The 18,800-nt window shown below is 37.7% G+C and overlaps 1 protein-coding gene across 9 annotated transcripts; it reads right to left on the reverse strand.

Moving 5' to 3' along the window:
- Positions 1-163: 163 nt before the first annotated feature.
- On the reverse strand, positions 164-18,119 carry LOC127868452 (SPARC-like). 9 transcript variants are annotated; one of them, XM_052410249.1, is made up of 10 exons: positions 17,981-18,119; positions 13,656-13,731; positions 11,095-11,181; positions 8,418-8,508; positions 7,651-7,760; positions 6,818-6,956; positions 5,759-5,841; positions 5,130-5,248; positions 4,360-4,508; positions 164-951 (listed from the first exon to the last, which is right to left on the reverse strand). In XM_052410249.1, exons 2-10 carry the CDS (start codon positions 13,710-13,712, stop codon positions 911-913), a joined length of 876 nt encoding a protein of 291 aa, XP_052266209.1. In that variant the 5' UTR covers positions 13,713-13,731; positions 17,981-18,119; the 3' UTR covers positions 164-910. The 9 variants fall into 9 exon arrangements, with proteins under 9 accessions (XP_052266209.1, XP_052266207.1, XP_052266211.1 ...); XM_052410247.1 differs by having other exon boundaries at positions 11,095-11,184; XM_052410251.1 differs by lacking the exon at positions 17,981-18,119 and adding an exon at positions 14,124-14,204.
- Positions 18,120-18,800: the final 681 nt, after the last annotated feature.

Here is an 18,800-nt window from a genome sequence, read left to right on the forward strand (position 1 = left end):
AACGTTTCAAAAAAAAAGAGTAAGAATTACCATAAACTAAATTAAAAAGATATTTCGTCTGATTTTTGATCAGGTAAGGCTTCAAAATGGACAACCATTCGATGTGTGTTTTCAAAATGTCGTATATACCTTAAGCATAGGTGCGTTGCACCTATGCTAACAAGATTATCAAGCAAAGTAAAACTTAACATAAATCTTCAAGAATCCACGTTACATTGCAATAGCAAAAACTTAGCATAGCAGACAAACAGTAATAAAACATTTAACTGATGGTATTTTAAGTACTTATTAGCTCAGTTTTGTATTTGAAAGCATGTTAAAATCAATTCTCAAGTTTTTAAGAACCTTAGTATTAACCACTTTTAAAATACAGCTACAATAATATTTTGTGTAGCTTATATATCAACGCAATATTTTTTTATTAATTAGTGTAGGTCTTTGATCTATCAGGTCAAAGTGTGTATTCTTGGACATCAGAAATGCAAGATGTTTATAGCTTGATGCGCATATAGTTACAATAGAACAATAATAAAAATAAAAATTCATGTAGTACAAGCACACACACATACAGAATGCACAGTCTTGTATAAACATTTCTTAAAGTGAACATTACAAAAAAAATCCATGCTAAACACTCATTAGGACGCTTGATTCAAATTAGGATGCGAATGTTACCATAACATGTTCTTGTTAAAAATCGTCATGATAAACTTAATTTTCATATTGAATCTGATTGCAAATATTTCCCTTATTTCAATTATTAAATGTGGGTATAAAATATTAAATGATGACGTATGTTTCAGCAGATTAATATGGTTTGGCTATCACTGAATTAATAACACGAGAGACGCTAAGAATCCCCTCAATGCAGCAGACGACATTCTAGCTAGCACGTTACATCACATGGTGTCTAGGCGCGGATCTTCTTGTGACACTTGTCGACAATGGCCTCTGAAAGCAGAACAACACAACATGCATTAGAGTATAATAATACAGCACACATTGCTATCGCACAAGTAAAAACATTGATAAGACTTTAAAAAAAAAAAAATCTGCAATCACAGATCTTACAACACATTTAAGTTAATTAAGTTACGACTGAGTTTTAGGATCCATAATTAAACTGTATAATTAATAAGTTCTTTAAGTAAAAAACGTGAAATATTGAATGAAAAAAAAGAATAATTGTAATGAACTATTAATAGAGGTTGGTGTAAAAACAATTTTACTTATGTAAACAAGGGCTGTTTGTAAAACATGCATGCCCCCATATGGGCTGTCAGTTGTAGTGGCAGCCATTGTGTGAATACGTTTTTTGTCACTGTGACCTTGACCTTTGACCTAGTGACCTAAAAATCAATAGGGGTCATCTGCAAGTCATGATAAATGTACCTATGAAGTTTCATGATCCTAGGCCTAAGTATTCTTGAGTTATCACCCGGAAACCATTTTACTGTTTCGAGTCACTGTGACCTTGACCTTTGACCTAGTGACCTGAAAATCAATAGGGGTCATCTGCCAGTCATGATCAATGTACGTATGAAGTTTCATGATTCTAGGCAGGGTTTTTTTTGGGCCCGATTTTATAGCCGAAATTCGGCTATATTCCCAATGGCAAAAAGTATACTTTTTTCTTAACCAAAATTTCAATTTTCTAAGTATAAAAAGGGCACATAATTCTGTCAAAATGCACGCCAGAGTTATCTAACTTTGCCTGCCCAGTCCCCTCATGATAAGTGTACCAAGTTTGAATGCAAAAGCTTTGATACTTTATGAGATTAAGTGGACCTGAACACAAAACTTTACCGGACGCCGACGCCAAGGTGATGACAATAGCTCATAACTTTTTTTTCAAATGAACTTTGACCTAGTGACCTGAAAATCAATAGGGGTCATCTGCGAGTCATGATCAATGTACCTATGAAGTTTCATGATCCTAGGCATAAGCGTTCTTGAGTTATCATCCAGAAACCATTTTACTATTAAGGGTCACTTTGACCTAGTGACCTGAAAATCAATAGGGGTTATCTGCGAGTCATGATCAAAGTACCAATGAAGTTTCATGATTCTAAGCATAAGCGTTCTTGAGTTATCATCCGGAAACCATTTTACTATTTCGGGTCACCGTGACCTTGATCTTTGACCTAGTGACCTCAAAATAAATAGGGGTCATCTGCGAGTCATGATCAATGTACCTATGAAGTTTCATGATCCTAGGCCTACGCGTTCTTGTGTTATCATCCGGAAACCATTTTACTGTGAAAAGTCACCGTGACCTTTGACCAAGTGACCTAAAAGTCAATAGGGGTCATCTGCGAGTCATGATCAATGTACCTATGAAGTTTCATGATCCTAGGTGTAAGCATTCTTGAGTTATCAAAACTCTGGCGCATAGAGTGTTTTTGTTTTTGACCTGGTTACCTTTATTTTGAGTTGACCCCCCTAACCAAACATCAAACTTTGCTTACAAAAATAAATATTATGACCAAGATTCATAAAATCTGTAACAAAATTGTGACCTCTAGAGTGTTTACAAGGATTTTGTATAATATAATGAAAATTTGGACAATCTAAGGGCAATAATTATGGCATTAATTATGTGATTTTGCTCATTATCAAAATTGACTGAGATCTGTCAGCAACTTTGATAAAGAATGCTTGAGAAATATGAATGCTAGAGTGTTAACAAACCAAATGTGGACGGACGGCAGACAAAGACCAATCCTAAAACCTCACCTGAGCAATCAGGTGAGCTAAAAACTGTGTTTCACCGATCTGAGCCATTTTCCAACTTGTCCGAGAAATCAATAAAACCAATGTATTGACTAAGTTTCACGATGATTAGGCAAAAAATATGACTTCTATAGTGTTCGATCACAAGGTTTCTCTCTAGTCACATAAGGTAAACTTCCCCAACCCCCTGGCGGCCATGTTTTTTGACCGATCGGGACCATTTACGAACTCATCTGAGATATATATAAAACCATTTTTTCACCAAGTTTCATGATGATTGGGCAAATAATGTGACTGCTAGAGTGTTCACAAGCTTTTTTTACTATATAAATATAAGAAAACTGCCTCCCCCCGGCAGCCATGTTATTCAACTGACCGGAACCATTTTCGAACTCAACTCTCGTATAAAGGAAACAAATGTTCTGCCCAAATTGCATGAAGATTGGGCCAAAAATGTGACTTCTAGAGTGTTCACATGTTTTAACTATATACACATAGAGAAAATTGTCCCGCCCACTGGCGGCCATGTTTTTTCACCGATCTGGACCATTTTCAAACTCATCCGAGATATCAATAAAACCAATGTTTTATCCAACTTTCATGATGATTGGCCAAAAATTGTGACTTCTAAAGTGTTTACAAGGTTTCTCTATAGCCAAATAAGGAAAACTGCCCCGCCCACTGGCGGCCATGTTTTTCAACGGACCGGAACCACTTTTGAACTCGACCAACATATCGTTAAGACAAAGTTACATGAAGATTGGGAATGAAATGTGACTTCTACAGTGTTTACAAGGTTTTTCTTTTTTTGACCTAGTGACCTATTTTTTGACACAGCATGACCCAGTTTCGAACTCGATCGAGATATCCAAGTTTCATAAAGATCGGACAATAAATGTGGCCACTAGAGTGTTTACGAACAAATGTGGACGGACGGACAACGAACAAAGACCGGTCACAAAAGCTCACCTGAGCAATCAGGTGAGCTAAAAAGTCTGAAAGTTATCGATTTAAATGCTTGAAACTATTTACGGAAGCGGAGTGGTCATCGCCACACCAAAATGGTTAAAACTGCCTGTGTACCACATGAGATCGGTTGGCGGTCAAAATAATGCTTAATAAGTCTGTTTTCTACAGGTATGTCGATTGTCCACCCCAACCATACCCAACTGCCACCACCTCCTTACCCTCCCAGCAGCACAATATTTGAATAGTTGGACGGTACAGCTAAACATCTACAAAACGCTTGCACTTCCATGACGAAAGTCAGATAAATTAGTGCGAGTGTTTCATGGACACACTCCTCACATAATGCAGCCACAGTAGAGGAAGGACGCCAAAAACGAACACGTGAGCTTTTTTTAAGCCCAGACCAGACAACCAAAGGGTGAGGAAATGTATATGTAAGCCTCATTCCGGGAAAGCTGGATTTAATGCATGTGCGCACAGGCTAATCAACGACAACACTATTCGTTTTTATGGTATTTTTCATTTAAAGGAAGTCTCTTTTAAGCGAAAATCTAGTTATGACGGAATGAGTCATCCCAGATTAGCCTGGGATGACAGTTTAAGCACATGCATTAAGCCCAGTTTTCCCAGAACGTTGCTCACTATCACTTGACTCACCGTGCCCAATCTCAAGACAGGTACCCCACTCCACGAGGGTGATTGTGCTGTCGCTGTCCTTGTCACAGCTGTCAAGGAACGGAACCAGACAGTGTTCCATAGACTTCACGGACGCGATGATATACATCAACTCTCGGCGGGTCACCTGACTGCAAACAATGGCAGGAACGTGTTCATTAGTGAATACTCAGTCTAATAGAGTCAGCTACGACTTATCATTTCCATCAGCACTGGGGATGAAACTATACGTGCCAAAAATCGGATGGGGATTTTATCTTACAAGAGTAGTGGTTCCCAGCATGCAAGATCCACTCAAAATGTACTCATTGATCCATTTTAAAATTCCTCCAGCTGGTTCCGCAAAAAAGAAACACCATGTTTTGACGTCACAACCTCGCATCGCGTTTTTTGGGGCACAAATTGAGTTATAACCAACCTTGGCCAAGTGAACAATATCCAACCCGTAAAGGAACCAAAATGTCTCAAATGCATACATGAGAACCTATTAATGAACAAATGATCCCCGTATGGGAGAAGTGGAGTATATGGATATGCGTTAAGTGTCATCCTATATTAGCCTGTGCAGTCCAAACAGACTTATCAGGTATGATAATTGCCGCTGTTTGGAATTTTCGTTAAAGGAGTCTCTTCTAAACGAAAATCCAAATTGCAGACCACACACTCAGGCTAATCTGGAACGACACTTTACGCACATGCATTAAGCCCAGTTTTCCCAGAACCAGGCTTAAATGTCTCGTTAAAGCGTGTACCGGTCCTCTGGGTCCTTGTCCAGGTCACAGAACTCCCATATGACGGCGTCGGCGTGCTTCTTGTCCTCCAAGGCGCTCACTGCAAGGTCGTGGTAGTCGTCCAGCTCATGGCGGTACGCCTGACAATAGAGTCCATACGGGTCATGCTAAAGCGGCCAATATATTAGTTGTTTGATTCAACAAACCCGACTGAACCAACAAGCGCGTCGGACGCGGCCAATTATTTGGGCCGCGAAATTAGCACGGTCATCAAAATGTTGCATTTCTTCGTGAGTTTTTATTCGCCCATGACTTTAATTATCATTGTCATTTAAGAAAGAACGACGCAAATAGTACTTTTAATTTACCACGATCAACATATGGAGCGTAAATGAATTTGACGAAAACTCAGTTTAAAAGGAAAACACATTTGTATAATTTTCTTATTTTATGCAAATCCGGGTTATTTTCTTTAGAAATGAACTTTTTACCCTCAAACACATTTTATAAACGACGTTAAATCATGCTAAATAACTATAATATTAGCATCGACTATATTTACTATGTGTTTCATGGATTGGTGATATGAATTGATACAGCTAAGCTCGGAACCAGTCATATCTCTGCGCGGATGTTGTAAACAAACGTACCATGGTGGTCATCACCCGGAAGAGCCAGTCCCTCATGCGGCTGGGGAAATTTTCCAGCTCCTTCGTCGGGCAGGCGGTCAGCTCTGAAGCGAAACTGAACCACGTTAGTCAAATGTTAACTTTGTCTTGTATATTAATATTTGTATTGTTTGAAATATGTTTGTTGACTGAGCACTGCAGTATTAAACCTAGAAACTACGAAGTTACAGTATAATAACGCGGATTTGTAGCTGGAAATAGTTTACACGACAATTACAGATTAACGTTTTCACCGTAGTTTGAACCAGGGACCTCATATTAAAAAGACAAACGACTCATTCACTTGGTCTTTCAAACTGATAATAAGAACGTAAATGTATTTTTCTTTCTGACAGAAGTTCCATTTCTGAGTGTTTTTGTTCAATAAAAAAGTCGCAAAGATGGGTAAGCTCGAGAGATTGTTGTGGAAAGCACATACCGAGATCGAAGATTGTGTTTGATTCCCGAGTTCGATATCAGTAAAAACAAATAATAACGCCAATACAATCTTTCCAAAAAGCACTTTCTTTCATACATAAGTGCTCAATATAACAAAACAAGAGGGCCTGAAAGGCCCAACGACGCTCACCTGAGATACAAAGGAACTGACCAGTTCTGTGCAGCCCAAGATATAATTAAAACGAATGCTCTTACCAAGTTTCATGAAGATTGAATTATAAATGTGACTTTTAGAGTGTAAGCAAGTTTTTACTATAGCCATTTTAGGAAAAATGCCCCGCCCCTTGGAGGCCATGTTTTACAATCAACCGGAACCATTTTCGAATTCGTCCAGGTAACAATTGGGACAAATCTCACAAAGTTGCGTGAAGATCGGAAATAAATTTAGCCTCTTGAGTGTTAACAATGAACATGTTGACGACGCACGATGAACAAAAGGTGATCACAAAAACTCACCATTGATTACGTTGTGCTCAGGTGAGCTTATTAACTATCGACTCCACTGCGACTACGGTATGTCTCAATAGCCGCCTATTAACAATTATCCCCCACTCGATGCGAAGTGCAGCCTCCTCGGCCTACCTTTGCATGCGCTGAAGTAGTCTATGCGCACGTGGTTCACGGTGTCGTCCCTACATCCGGGCTCCGAGCGGCGACAGAGGCAGTGGTCGCGGTCCAGTTCACACTCCGTCACGTAAGTCACGTTGTTTCGGCTGCAGACCTTAACATGTAAAAAAATCGATGGTATACTTAACAGCGGATAATAACTTAAATGTGCTAATTATTCGAATAACAGCATGTTAAAGAGTAGCAAACTACAGCTCTTGAATCGTGTCTAATATTTATACTCTCTTTGTTAGTGCATGTTTCTAATGAGATACATTTTATCCTAATTGCAACTACATAGTAGTATTAATGCATGTTGACAATATAATAAGGCTATATATACCTGACCCGGGGCTTATTTTTAAGAAATGGATTAATATTTTACTGGTTGTCGTCGGTGCATGAATACTTGAGAAATCTACGCCGAATATGCAGTAAACGCCGACGAAATAATAATTATATACATGCACTTTTAATGCATATCTAAATAATATTTTAATATATAACTGTGACAACAAAATGACAATTTAAAATCTAAGAACATACGACATAAGAAACGAGGTCATATTATCCTACTAAAATTGTTTTCATAATCTTTTATATATCAATTACTAATTTAGTCTTGCAGTTGCTGAAACTATTATTATGAGTAATTTTTTTAAAGCTTTATTCCCTGGTACATCAATAATGACTCTTTTCATAAATCCCATTATTTATTGTACGTCTAAGCACTTTCATTTCTGTAATTCAAATATCGCCCCCATCCAAATGAATCACAAAATGTTATAGTCTAATTATGGAACGCGCACCTGCGGCTCGCTTTCCACGGGTTCATCGCACGTCTGGCAAACACAGACGGGCTGTCGCTCTTCCAGAACGCACACCTCCCCGCGTTTGCAGCGGTGCTTGTTACATGGGTCTGAACAGTATAAAATTGAGCCTTGTTCTGAGAAAACTGGGCTTAATGCATGTGCATAAAGAGAGTGTCCTCCCAGATTAGCCTGTGCAGTCCGCACAGGCTAATCAGGGACGACACTTTCCGCCTAAACTTGATTTACCGTAAGGAGGGACTTCCTTGAAACTAAAAATACCATACAAGCGGAAAGTGTCGTCCCTGATTAGCCTGTGCGGACTGCACATGCTAATCTGGATCGACACTTTACGCACATGCATTATGCCCAGCTTTCTCAGAACACGACATATATAATTGAAATAAGCAAGTATGCATGTATATATATCCTGATATTTTGATGTCATTTTTTCTATTTGCTAATATTGTAAAATGGTAATAATACTTTTATTGTCTTGTTTATTCAGCACATGTATTAAACGCTGTCGAATATGCGTAGCATCCATTTATTCTCTACAGTACTTTGTTTCCGTTCTTCTACTATGAACCCGTGTATTTTTTATTGTAATAAACAACAATAAATACTTCCAAATAAATCAGCCAAAATTTCATATGAAAGCTAAAACGCGTTAAGACATTAACCAATCGTTTATGTTAATATCGAATGATATCTATGTTGCCGGAGAACTTGGTGTTCATACAGACATAGTTGGTTGACTGACTCACTTTCCACCCCGCCGCTCCTTTCATACGCGCCTCCCTCTGTCTTCACGTCTACAGTTGTGTATTCACCATCGTCTTCTTCTTCATTGTTTATCTGAAGGAGGGTTTGGTATTGTATAAATTAGTTGCTATACACGTCCTGTAAACAACGGTGCCACACAATTTCAGAGTTGAATTCAAATTGAACAAACGTCACTTTTTTATTTTCATTCCCCTCCAGAAAATCAGCCAACGCCAACAAGCCCTGTTATACATGCCTTTGGCATGTTTGGGCTGTATGTCAATGTTCGCTCTAACTAGCTTTGGTTTTGATTAAACCATTTATGCCTAGCGTCTAGAAAAAAGACATTGATGCGGCGTCTCATCTGGGTCTGCGCTGTTTGCTTAAAGCAATTTCTGTAAGAAATATTCTAAAAATAGAAATAAATATACAAGACATCCCTTATTTTGGAAATAAATTGATTCAATTTAGAAGGATTAGGAGAGTCCACTAGGCATAAATGGGTTAAGATTTCACGATATGAACCATGTTTTCGATAGTGCGTTTATGATGACGTATTTTCATATGCATATTTGAGATAGATGTGCATAATCATATATTATGTGTCGTGCCTTTTTATTTTTGAATTTCTAGCATAAATTAAATATCGAAAATATTAAATAGTGTTAGAAAAGCGAATACGCATTCCAATAATTTGCGTGTGTTCTTTATTAATAATCATGTTCTTTGTTAATAATCACAACACAACACAACTAACGAACACGTGTTGAAAACGAGTACATTTACATACAAGAAATTAATCAATGCGATGCATTAAATGGGCGCCTTTTTACAGTTAATAGTCTGACACAAGCAAAACAAGATTTACTTGTAACAAGCTGGTGGAAAGTAAAATTGGAATGAAGGCAGTTGCAGTGTAAATGACTGATCGGCGAATAAGTTAAATGCAAATGCAGTAGTTTATTAAAGAACTGACAAACACAGACATACCGATAAACAACAGTCGCATTCTGTCATTAAGGGTATGTTGCTAACATCATTATACGGAAGTTACATTCTTTTAAGGGGGAAACATCAAAACTCCGTCCGATGAAGTCACCACTATGGTTTAAGAATCATTATTGGAATGTTTTCCCTTTTTTTGAGGCACAGGTTGAGAGCTTCAAGTTTCGCGAAGATCGAGAAATACACGTGACCTCTCGAGTGTTCACAAAATTGATCTATAGCCATATTAGGAAACCTGTCCGCCCCTTCCTCCCTTTTGGCCATGTTTTGAAACGGACAATATGTAATGAATTAAAGTTTCTGAGCATGCTGATTGGGCATAAAACAGGCGACTTCTAAGGTTCTTTAAGTTGACCTATTGACCTAGTTTTTAACCCCATGTTACCGAGTTTCGAGATGGACCGAGTTTTCAGTGCAAAAAATATCTGGCCAAGCTTCATGAAATAAGGCAAAAGTATTCACAAGGTAAATATTGACGACCCAGGACGCAAGACGAACGGACGACGAACGGCAGAAAACAGGCTATCACAAAAGCTCGCCATAAGAACGTTGTGCTCAGGTGGGCTAAAAACGACGTTAGAGACATCGACAACAAAAGCATGCAGTGTATGTTCCAAAACCATGCAGCAACACATCACACAAACTTATTAAAACCTCTTGAATTAAAAATAATATTTAAACCTTAAAAAAAGTTTAATTGCTATAAAGTTATATAGCCGGTTACACCATACATCGAAGTAACAAAATAGGCGCGCTATATATTTGTAATCCATTTACTCGGAATGCGTACCGGATGAACAGTGCATGCAGTCAAGAAGGCACACATCAAGCGCGTCAGTTATTTCCGGATGATTCACCGCGGAACATGCCAGACGACTTAACCCGTCAGTCATAAGGTTTTCCGGCCTAGGGTTGGCAAGCAGCTAACACGAGTGATTATAAACAAACGTTTGTGGTTTAATTAATCATGGACTTTTCTTTAGTCTTGCAGTAGTATTTTTTACGTTTTATAATCCCCCAAAGTTATTCGAATATCTGAAGGGTAACATTACTCCACGTGGCATCTCTGTACTCAAATGTTGGCCATTGAACCTTAAAAATTGGGATATGCTCACAAATCGTTGTGCAAGAATATTTTTTTATTCCGTTGTGTAATACAGCTATTCAGCAATGCAATAGATCTACTCGGTAGTAAAGACTTAAAGTATTTAAATATAACAGAACGTTGAAAATAAATGAACTATTGTTTAATGATGTAAAACGTTAGAACTGAACGATAAACGTGCTTTATAATCTTTTTCTAGTGTTACCAGAACATACATTTAATTGCATATTTCGTTTTTATGAAATGAGCTAATTAGTTGAAATTATTACGCGCACAGAATAAAAAGCGCAAAAATACAAAAGCGACATTGCCAAGATGTATAACAACACACGCCAAAGAAGATTGATACAAATAGAATCATTTTCGCATCACGAGTTATTTTTTTTTTATTAGAGGCACGTCAATGAGCGTTCTGTTAAAAAAATAAAAACATAAAGCGCCCCTTACTATTTGGGTTACCAATTGTTTGCAAAACCAAAAGCGCATGAGGCCCAATTTCCATATTTGACCGCATCGGCAAGTAAGTCTAAAGCGACGTTGGCAAAATCCTCACAAAACCTACGACAAACCTTTGGTTTGTCAAGTGTCCCTTCACTGCGAATCCTTTTAGGGCGCTCGACCTTTCTCCGATCCTTATCCCGCCTTCCCGTCTTCTCCTGCTAACAAATCACAACTAGATCAGACACACACACACACACACACACACACACACACACACTTCTGCAAACGTGACTTATAATTGATTGGTGTCACATCTAATTACGGACCAGGTCGACTGTAATAATTTATTGATGGCACATCTCACAATGCGACCTGCAATATTTTTTGATGGCACATCTCACAATGCGACTTGCAATAATTGATTGATTGCACATCTCACGATGCGACTTGCAATAATTGATTGATTACACATCTAACAATGCGACTTGCAATACTTGATTGATGGCACATCTCACAATGCGACTTGCAATAATTGATTGATGGCACATCTCACAATGAGACTTGCAATAATTTATTGATGGCACTTCTCACAATGCGACTTGCCATTATTTTTTTTGATGGCACATCGCACAATGCGACTTGCAATAATTCAATGATTGCTCATCTCACAATGCGACATGAGTAACATGCATGGGTGTGTATTATTTTCCAACACACTTTCTGAATTGAAGTTTTGATATGTTCATGAACTAGAAAACTGTATCTCAAAGAGGAAGATTCGCTTATTTTATTGCGTTACGTTATTGTGTTCTGATATTGTTACGTCTGGCCAGGGTTCGGGCTCTAGACGTTGTCGAAAAGGAATGCATGCCTGAAACTTGTAAGGGAATCAACAGTGACAAACAAGAACAAAAAAGTGCTCATGAAAATTATATGTATCGAATGTAAGAACGTACAAGCATAAAGGTAACTTTATCTAGTCTACATATACCACACCGGAGTATGATCATATTCATAGATAAGTCATGCATACAGGTGAAGTATGGACCGTTCCATGCAAAAGTTAACAAGAGAACCATGATGGCCTTTAAGCGCTTACCTGAGTTAACGGACTTCTGATGTTGAACACTTGACCTGGTGATCTAATATTAGACCCCACTTGACCCAGTTTCAAACATGATAAACATTTTCAAGATAAACATTCTTGCTTCTATGGTAGTTACACATTTTGTCTACGATTTGACCCGACGACTTTTTTAAGCATATGACCCAGATTGAAACTCGCCCTTTATAATGTCCATATCATCATTCAGACAAAGTATCATAATTACTGATCTACATGTATACATCTTTTTTTCCAGATTGGTAACATGGTTTTTTTTAACATTTGACCTCCTTACCTAAGTTTTGAACGCGTGTAACCCTGATTCGGTCATGGCAATTGTTATCGTAAAAATAAAAATTCTGTCGAATTTCCGTCAAGATTGGGACATAAATGTGGCCACAAGAGAGTAAGAATGCATTTATAAGATTTAACCTGGTGACCTAGTTTTTCGACGCACGTACCCTAGAATTGATCTAGACCCAAATATTTGTCCATACAAATTATCTGACCAGGTTTCATAAAGTTTTGATGAAATAAAATGTGGCCTCTATGATTATAACGAGCTAGGCATTGATGGCGCACAGCACGCGACGCTCGACGTCATTGGTCGGACTAAGGGTTATCACAGTAGCTCATCTTTAGCACTTCGAGCTCAGGTGAGCAAAAAAAAAACGGCTGGTTTTAAATGTCTTTGCTTTTTTTTCATGTTTGCAATTTGTAAATTGTACTTTGTACATTGTGAACAGCAGTAGATACATTTAACCCATTTATGCCTTGCGCCTAGAAAAAAGGCAAACAGCGTAGACCCAGATGAGACGCCGTCTCATCAGGGTCTACGCTGTTTGCTTAAAGGAATTTCTGTAAGAAATATTCTAAATATAGAAATAAATATACTAGACATCCCTATTTTTGGAAATAAATTGATCCAATTTAGAAGTATGGGAGCGTCCACTAGGCACTAATGGGTTAAATGAAGTTGAATTCTCGCAGTCAGCCACAGACAGCCACACGTACGTTGAGAGTATGATACAAGCTCAGTATGTTGTATGGTGGTATTGACATTTAAAGGAAACATCTCAATGCAAGTATTTCTTGCTTCAAACCATCGTTTTCATAATACAAGAAAAAAATACATATTTCAACTGTTTTCCCGGTAGTCCCTTTGAAACAATATGGGAAAGTAATTACACCCATGAACGCACGTGTGTTTTCTTGTTTGGGGATGTGATCTCTCTCTATGTTTCAATGGAAATTTCACTTTAAAACATATATATTCGTGGTAACGTCTTTGAAAAAAGTCACCAGATAACCAGATAATAAGTGAGTGTTTCATGTAACAATACCCGAAGGAAACGGAACTTTGCATGATAATGAAAGAAAAACATTGACATATTGTCATACAAATATCTACTTTTTGTTGAGCAATAAGAACTTAGCGTATGGTAGCTTCGGTCATATTATACATTAAATAAATAATTTAAACATATTTTCAATGATTAGACGATTAAATTAGCGCATGTTTGCTTGACAAATTTAAGAATTAAGGAAATACAAATTAAATCAAGAAATACACGCGTCCATTACATTGGCAACGACTGCCGTGACGACCAGCGCCAGTATCAGCAGCCACGAGATCTTCATCTCACCGGAAGTGGAAGTTCTGGAATAAATAACAACAACAACCGCCATGAAGATCGTTGAATGTGCTTATATGCTTGTGTATCGAATTTAATCAGTCGCATAAAAAACTTGTTAAAGTTAATCAACAAAGTTATTATTATGTCTATAGCGGTGATCTCCTCCAAATATGTATACACAGATAGTATTGTTGTGATGTTAGTTGGAAAAAAAAGCATGTCGTTGAATCTGAATAACTCAAGTGGTCAGAGTCAATATTATTCTGTTGTAATGTATTATACTATCAGTTGGTATATATACATACACATACAAACATTCAATACGTACATGCACATAAGAAATATTGTCGTAAATGAAGCAAAAAATATTGCCGAAATATGTCTTTTAAAAAAATCCAAAAAAGACAACACGCACTAATCTAAATAATTAATCCAAATAAAACGAAACACCAAAACGAAAATGTGATCAGCGCATCGCAATTTGACTATGAATATCACTCACATACTCGAATATAGAAGTCTAGATGAATACTTTCATTGTATTAATCCACAACACGTTCCCTTATAACAAGGCATTTTTCACTATAGAATGTCAAGAGCCACTTTCTTAGTGAGTAATGTTTTATTGTATATACAAAGAAGTCGAAACATATTTAGGATAGCTTCGAGAATAACTAGGACTGTGGAATTCACATCGAATAAGAATTGTAATTTTGCTACATTGTTGTGCTGCATGGGGGCATTCATTCCGATAAACGCAAGTTTTATACATGACACATATAAGCCGAATCAAGTACTTCATTAAATCTGAGGCGAAATTCGTTTTGGGAACGAGTTACAATATTGCACATATTAACAGTATCTAATTACTGTCGACCACATCTCTAACTAGTAGTGCTACGTTATTATATATATTTACTCATATAAATGCAGTAATGTGATATTTCTTAAACTATATAATGTACAAAACGCCTATCATGTTCCTAACCCTCTCCACATGAAACCATTTTTCACATCTGCATATTGTTCATACCATTTAACACCCCACGCGATTTCCTCCCAAGAAATCAGTGCACAGTTTACCCCTCGCAGGAAATCTGGTTTGTATTACTTCCAGCACCTGCATTCAGGAGTAAGTGGACACACTAGTTTACCCGGTTGAATAAATAAGTAAACATAATGTCGTATCAATATTTTGTTAACTGTGTTTGTGAAAAATAAGAAGTGCAAAAACATTTGCAGGTCTAATAAATGCGCAATTGGTTTTATAGTCGATGCAAATGCACATGCGTATGCCCCCGCTTTACACAGATATAAACCAGAATGTAATAGCGCACCCCAATTTTATTGTTCTAATGTTTTCTATATCACCGCATGTATGGTCCATTTTAAAGCAAAATCGACCTTTTGAACCCCACAAGCAAATTTTAGGAGAATCTGCTGCTGCATCCGTGTCCTCCGGACACTTTTTTCAAATAGTTTTAATTTACTATTTATATGTGTGTTTTGTTAAGCACTTTTCCTGGTGCAAATGTATTTCTTTTCATTTCAAAATGTACTCGATATTACTTGAATATAGTTTTAATGCTCCGTCATAACTATGGCGAAAGGGCATACTCTGTCTGTCAATCTGTATGTCTGTGTGTGTTTTCCTGGTTATCCGTGTGTCTCTTCGTGTGTGTTCGTATGACTGCGTTTTTCTGTATGTGTGAGTGTATATTTGTGTGTCTGTCTGTAAGTCTCTCTGTCAGTATCTCTCTGTATGTGTATTTGTCAGTCTGCATTGGTGTCTGGCTCGATTGCTGTGTTTGTCTTCCTCTGAATATCAGTCTGTGTGTGTGGCTGTATTTGTGTCTATCAGTCTGTATGTGCTACTGTCTGTCTGTTGATGTGTGTCTGCCTGAAGCATGTCTGCATGTGTTTGTCTGTCTGTGTTTATGCGTGTCTGCCTATCTGTTTGTGTATCTGTTTGTCCGGGTACATGTCTGGATGTATGTGTGTCTGTCTTTCTGTCTGTTTGGAAAGATTGATGGAGGTATGAATGACGTGTGTTTTGGGGGATTTTCGTGTTCATCTCAAATGTGTTTGCATGATTATTTTTTCATATGAAGACGACATGTAGTCAGTCAAGGTCACGGGAGGCACCTGAAATATGTGCCTAACGTAAAAATTACAGGGCTTGCGATCAGGATCAGAATGTGTAAGTCCTGACTTCCTGCCAATAATCATGCAATCGTTTAATTAACCAAAACTTTAACTACATATCTAAGAGATATAAGCCCACAACATCAGGCATCTTACACGCGTGTTTTTTTTTAAATAAATTGGTGCAAATGATACTTGTAGAGAGCAGCAACTAATTCGCTCGCTTAAAGTGGACACTTGCAATTGTGCATATGGATATAGTAACATGCACCCGTTGCATGTGAACGCTAGGTAGGACTTATACAATTTAAAAAATAAAATAACAATGTGTCGCGTGCAAACCAAGTCGCTAGCTCAAAGTCCTGCCTGACGTTCGCGGATTTCTTTTTAATCGTTGGTCTTATGTGGTATGTTACGTGCATTCTTAAATGATGCATTATGTCCTCTGGTGGCACTTATTTTCAAAACGTAATGCTTAAATCACTATAACAGAGATGGTAATCACCTGACAAACAAGATTGCGACGTCCATGCAGAGACAGGTATTTTTAGCCGTTTTATACACTTTATAACTTTGATTTATTGTTAAAATACCGCTCACATTCCAGCCAAATCGGCAAGAAAGTGATTAGCGTTTACATCGTATTAATAGTCGCTCTATACATTGACTTTAATCGCTGCGAAATTTCTTAGCGGGTTACAAAATTACAGCTCTCGCTAAGTAAATTCGCAGCGAGTAAAGTCGAGATAAAGAGGGCCATGATAACCTTTAAACGCAAACCTTATTTCAAGATACACAAATGTCGAAGTGATCAAGTGGTTGTTGCACTAATCCTTCTCCCACCTACTGTAACTCCCGGGTCGCTGAGCTGTACGTATGTATTTACAAAAGCTCAAGTATTCAAGAAGATCTATTGCAAGTGGCCTAGTTGTTGACCCCACATGACCAACACTCAAAAAAGGTGATGATATTGTCAAGTTTAATATTCTGACAAAGTCTCGGTAAGATTGAGTCATTAAGGAGGAATCTACAGGGATACCAAGTTTTTATTAAGGTATGACCTGTTGACCTACTTTTTGGACGCACATGACCCAGATTCGAACTAACTCGGGATAAACGTGAGAACCAAGTTTCATTCAAATTGGAGGGAAAAAGGGCCTCTTGTGTGATAACGAGTTAAAAGTTGACGACACAAGAAACACGACGCACGAAGACGGACAAAGGATGACCACAATAGCTCACCATGCAAGTGTCCATATAAGCTAAAACATTATTAATATGGGCCTCGCTCTGTGACCACGGGGTTTAATGCATGTGCGTAAAGTGTCGTTCCAAATAAGCCGGTGCAGTCCGCACAGGCTAATCAGGGACGAAACTTTCCGCCTGAACTAGATTTTTGCTAAGAAGAGACTTTCTTTAAACGAAATTATCATAAAAGAGGAATGTGTCGTCCCAGATTAGCCTGTGAGGACTTCACAGGCTAATCTAGGACGACACTTTACGCACAGGCATTATACCCCGTGGTCACATAGCGAGGCTCATAAGTGTAAACACCGAACAAGGAAATGCTGTAAGAACTGCAGACGACTATTTCACAGTTGTAAGGCCCAAACAGTTGTTCGTGCCCACTTACAAATTCCAATAAAAAAGGGTCGGTAGTCAGCAAAGCCTTTTCGATAACTTTCTTACACAAGTCGTGCAAACTTAATTTCCACTCCAATAAGGATATTTGACGACAGATATCTTCCAAATCTCTGTTGTACACTCGCACATATGAGCTAGCAACCTTCCTAAATAACTTCAATTTCGACATCGAAAGAGTAGACAAAAGCATGCATACACAATGTTAAGAGAAATACAAAACGAAAATACAATCACAAATACATGAATAGATGAGTCAACAGTCATCTGTACATGAATATACTTTATTTAACCGCTTTCACTCGGTACACGGACAACAGGTATGTGTGAATGAAGTAACCACCTTATTCGCGGAATATATCCCCGTTATGCGGTCAGAAGGTAAATCTCAGAATTTCAAAGGAACCTCTAAAAATTCTTTCATCTGTTACTTAAATTTCATCCACGAGTTCAGTAGACAAAAAGAAGTATTCAAACTATACAAACCTTATGCAAAACAGATGTAAACAATCCTTAAAACGCAGAGAAAAATGAAATTATTCCACATGAAAATCAACCGTTCTCTCTTTGTTCTCGACGATCTACATACAAGATTCTACGTCAGAACGGGTATACCTGTGCTCAGACTCAACCACGCATGCGCAGCAGGCGAGAAAAAAAGTAATCTGATACAGCTGCCGATAAGCCTATCGGCTGGCACTCAACAAGATGGTAGGCCGCGCAAAGAAACGCGTTTGTGTATCGCTCGAACTACAAACGGGATACGATACGAATATTAATATTCATGGGAGCGGACTGAATAGTATAGTTTGTATTTGTATGGTTTGTTAAAATATTGTTGTACATATTTTCAAATGCAGGTTAAAACGCATGCAGTTGATCTTGTTGTATAATACACCGTAAACAACTCAATAACTCAAATCAAATATAAATTGATTTAATCTGACGCATTCAAATTGTTAATATTGCAATACAAGTAAGAGTTAATTTCTGTAAAAGTCAATTAATAGGCTAATAAAGAACCGATTGTTCAGAAAGTTTTGTAAAGCTAGTATGCATGTATACATGCTTAAAGTTTTTTATATGGTAGTGTGTTAGCACTTCCCACCATCAATATTTCAATGCATCGTTAATAGCACCAGTCTATTGGAAAGAAGACGATTTTCATTTCACGGAAAACTATTTCATTTGTAAGCAATGTATTTTATAAGGTTTATGTTCTAAAGCGCTTCGTGCGGATGAAAATATAGTTTATGTTGTAACTGGAATCACACGACCAATGAGTATTATTAGTCGGTTTTTTATC

This window comes from Dreissena polymorpha, chromosome 2 (assembly GCF_020536995.1).
Source record: "Dreissena polymorpha isolate Duluth1 chromosome 2, UMN_Dpol_1.0, whole genome shotgun sequence".
In the NCBI taxonomy this organism is placed as follows: Eukaryota; Metazoa; Mollusca; class Bivalvia; order Myida; family Dreissenidae; genus Dreissena; species Dreissena polymorpha.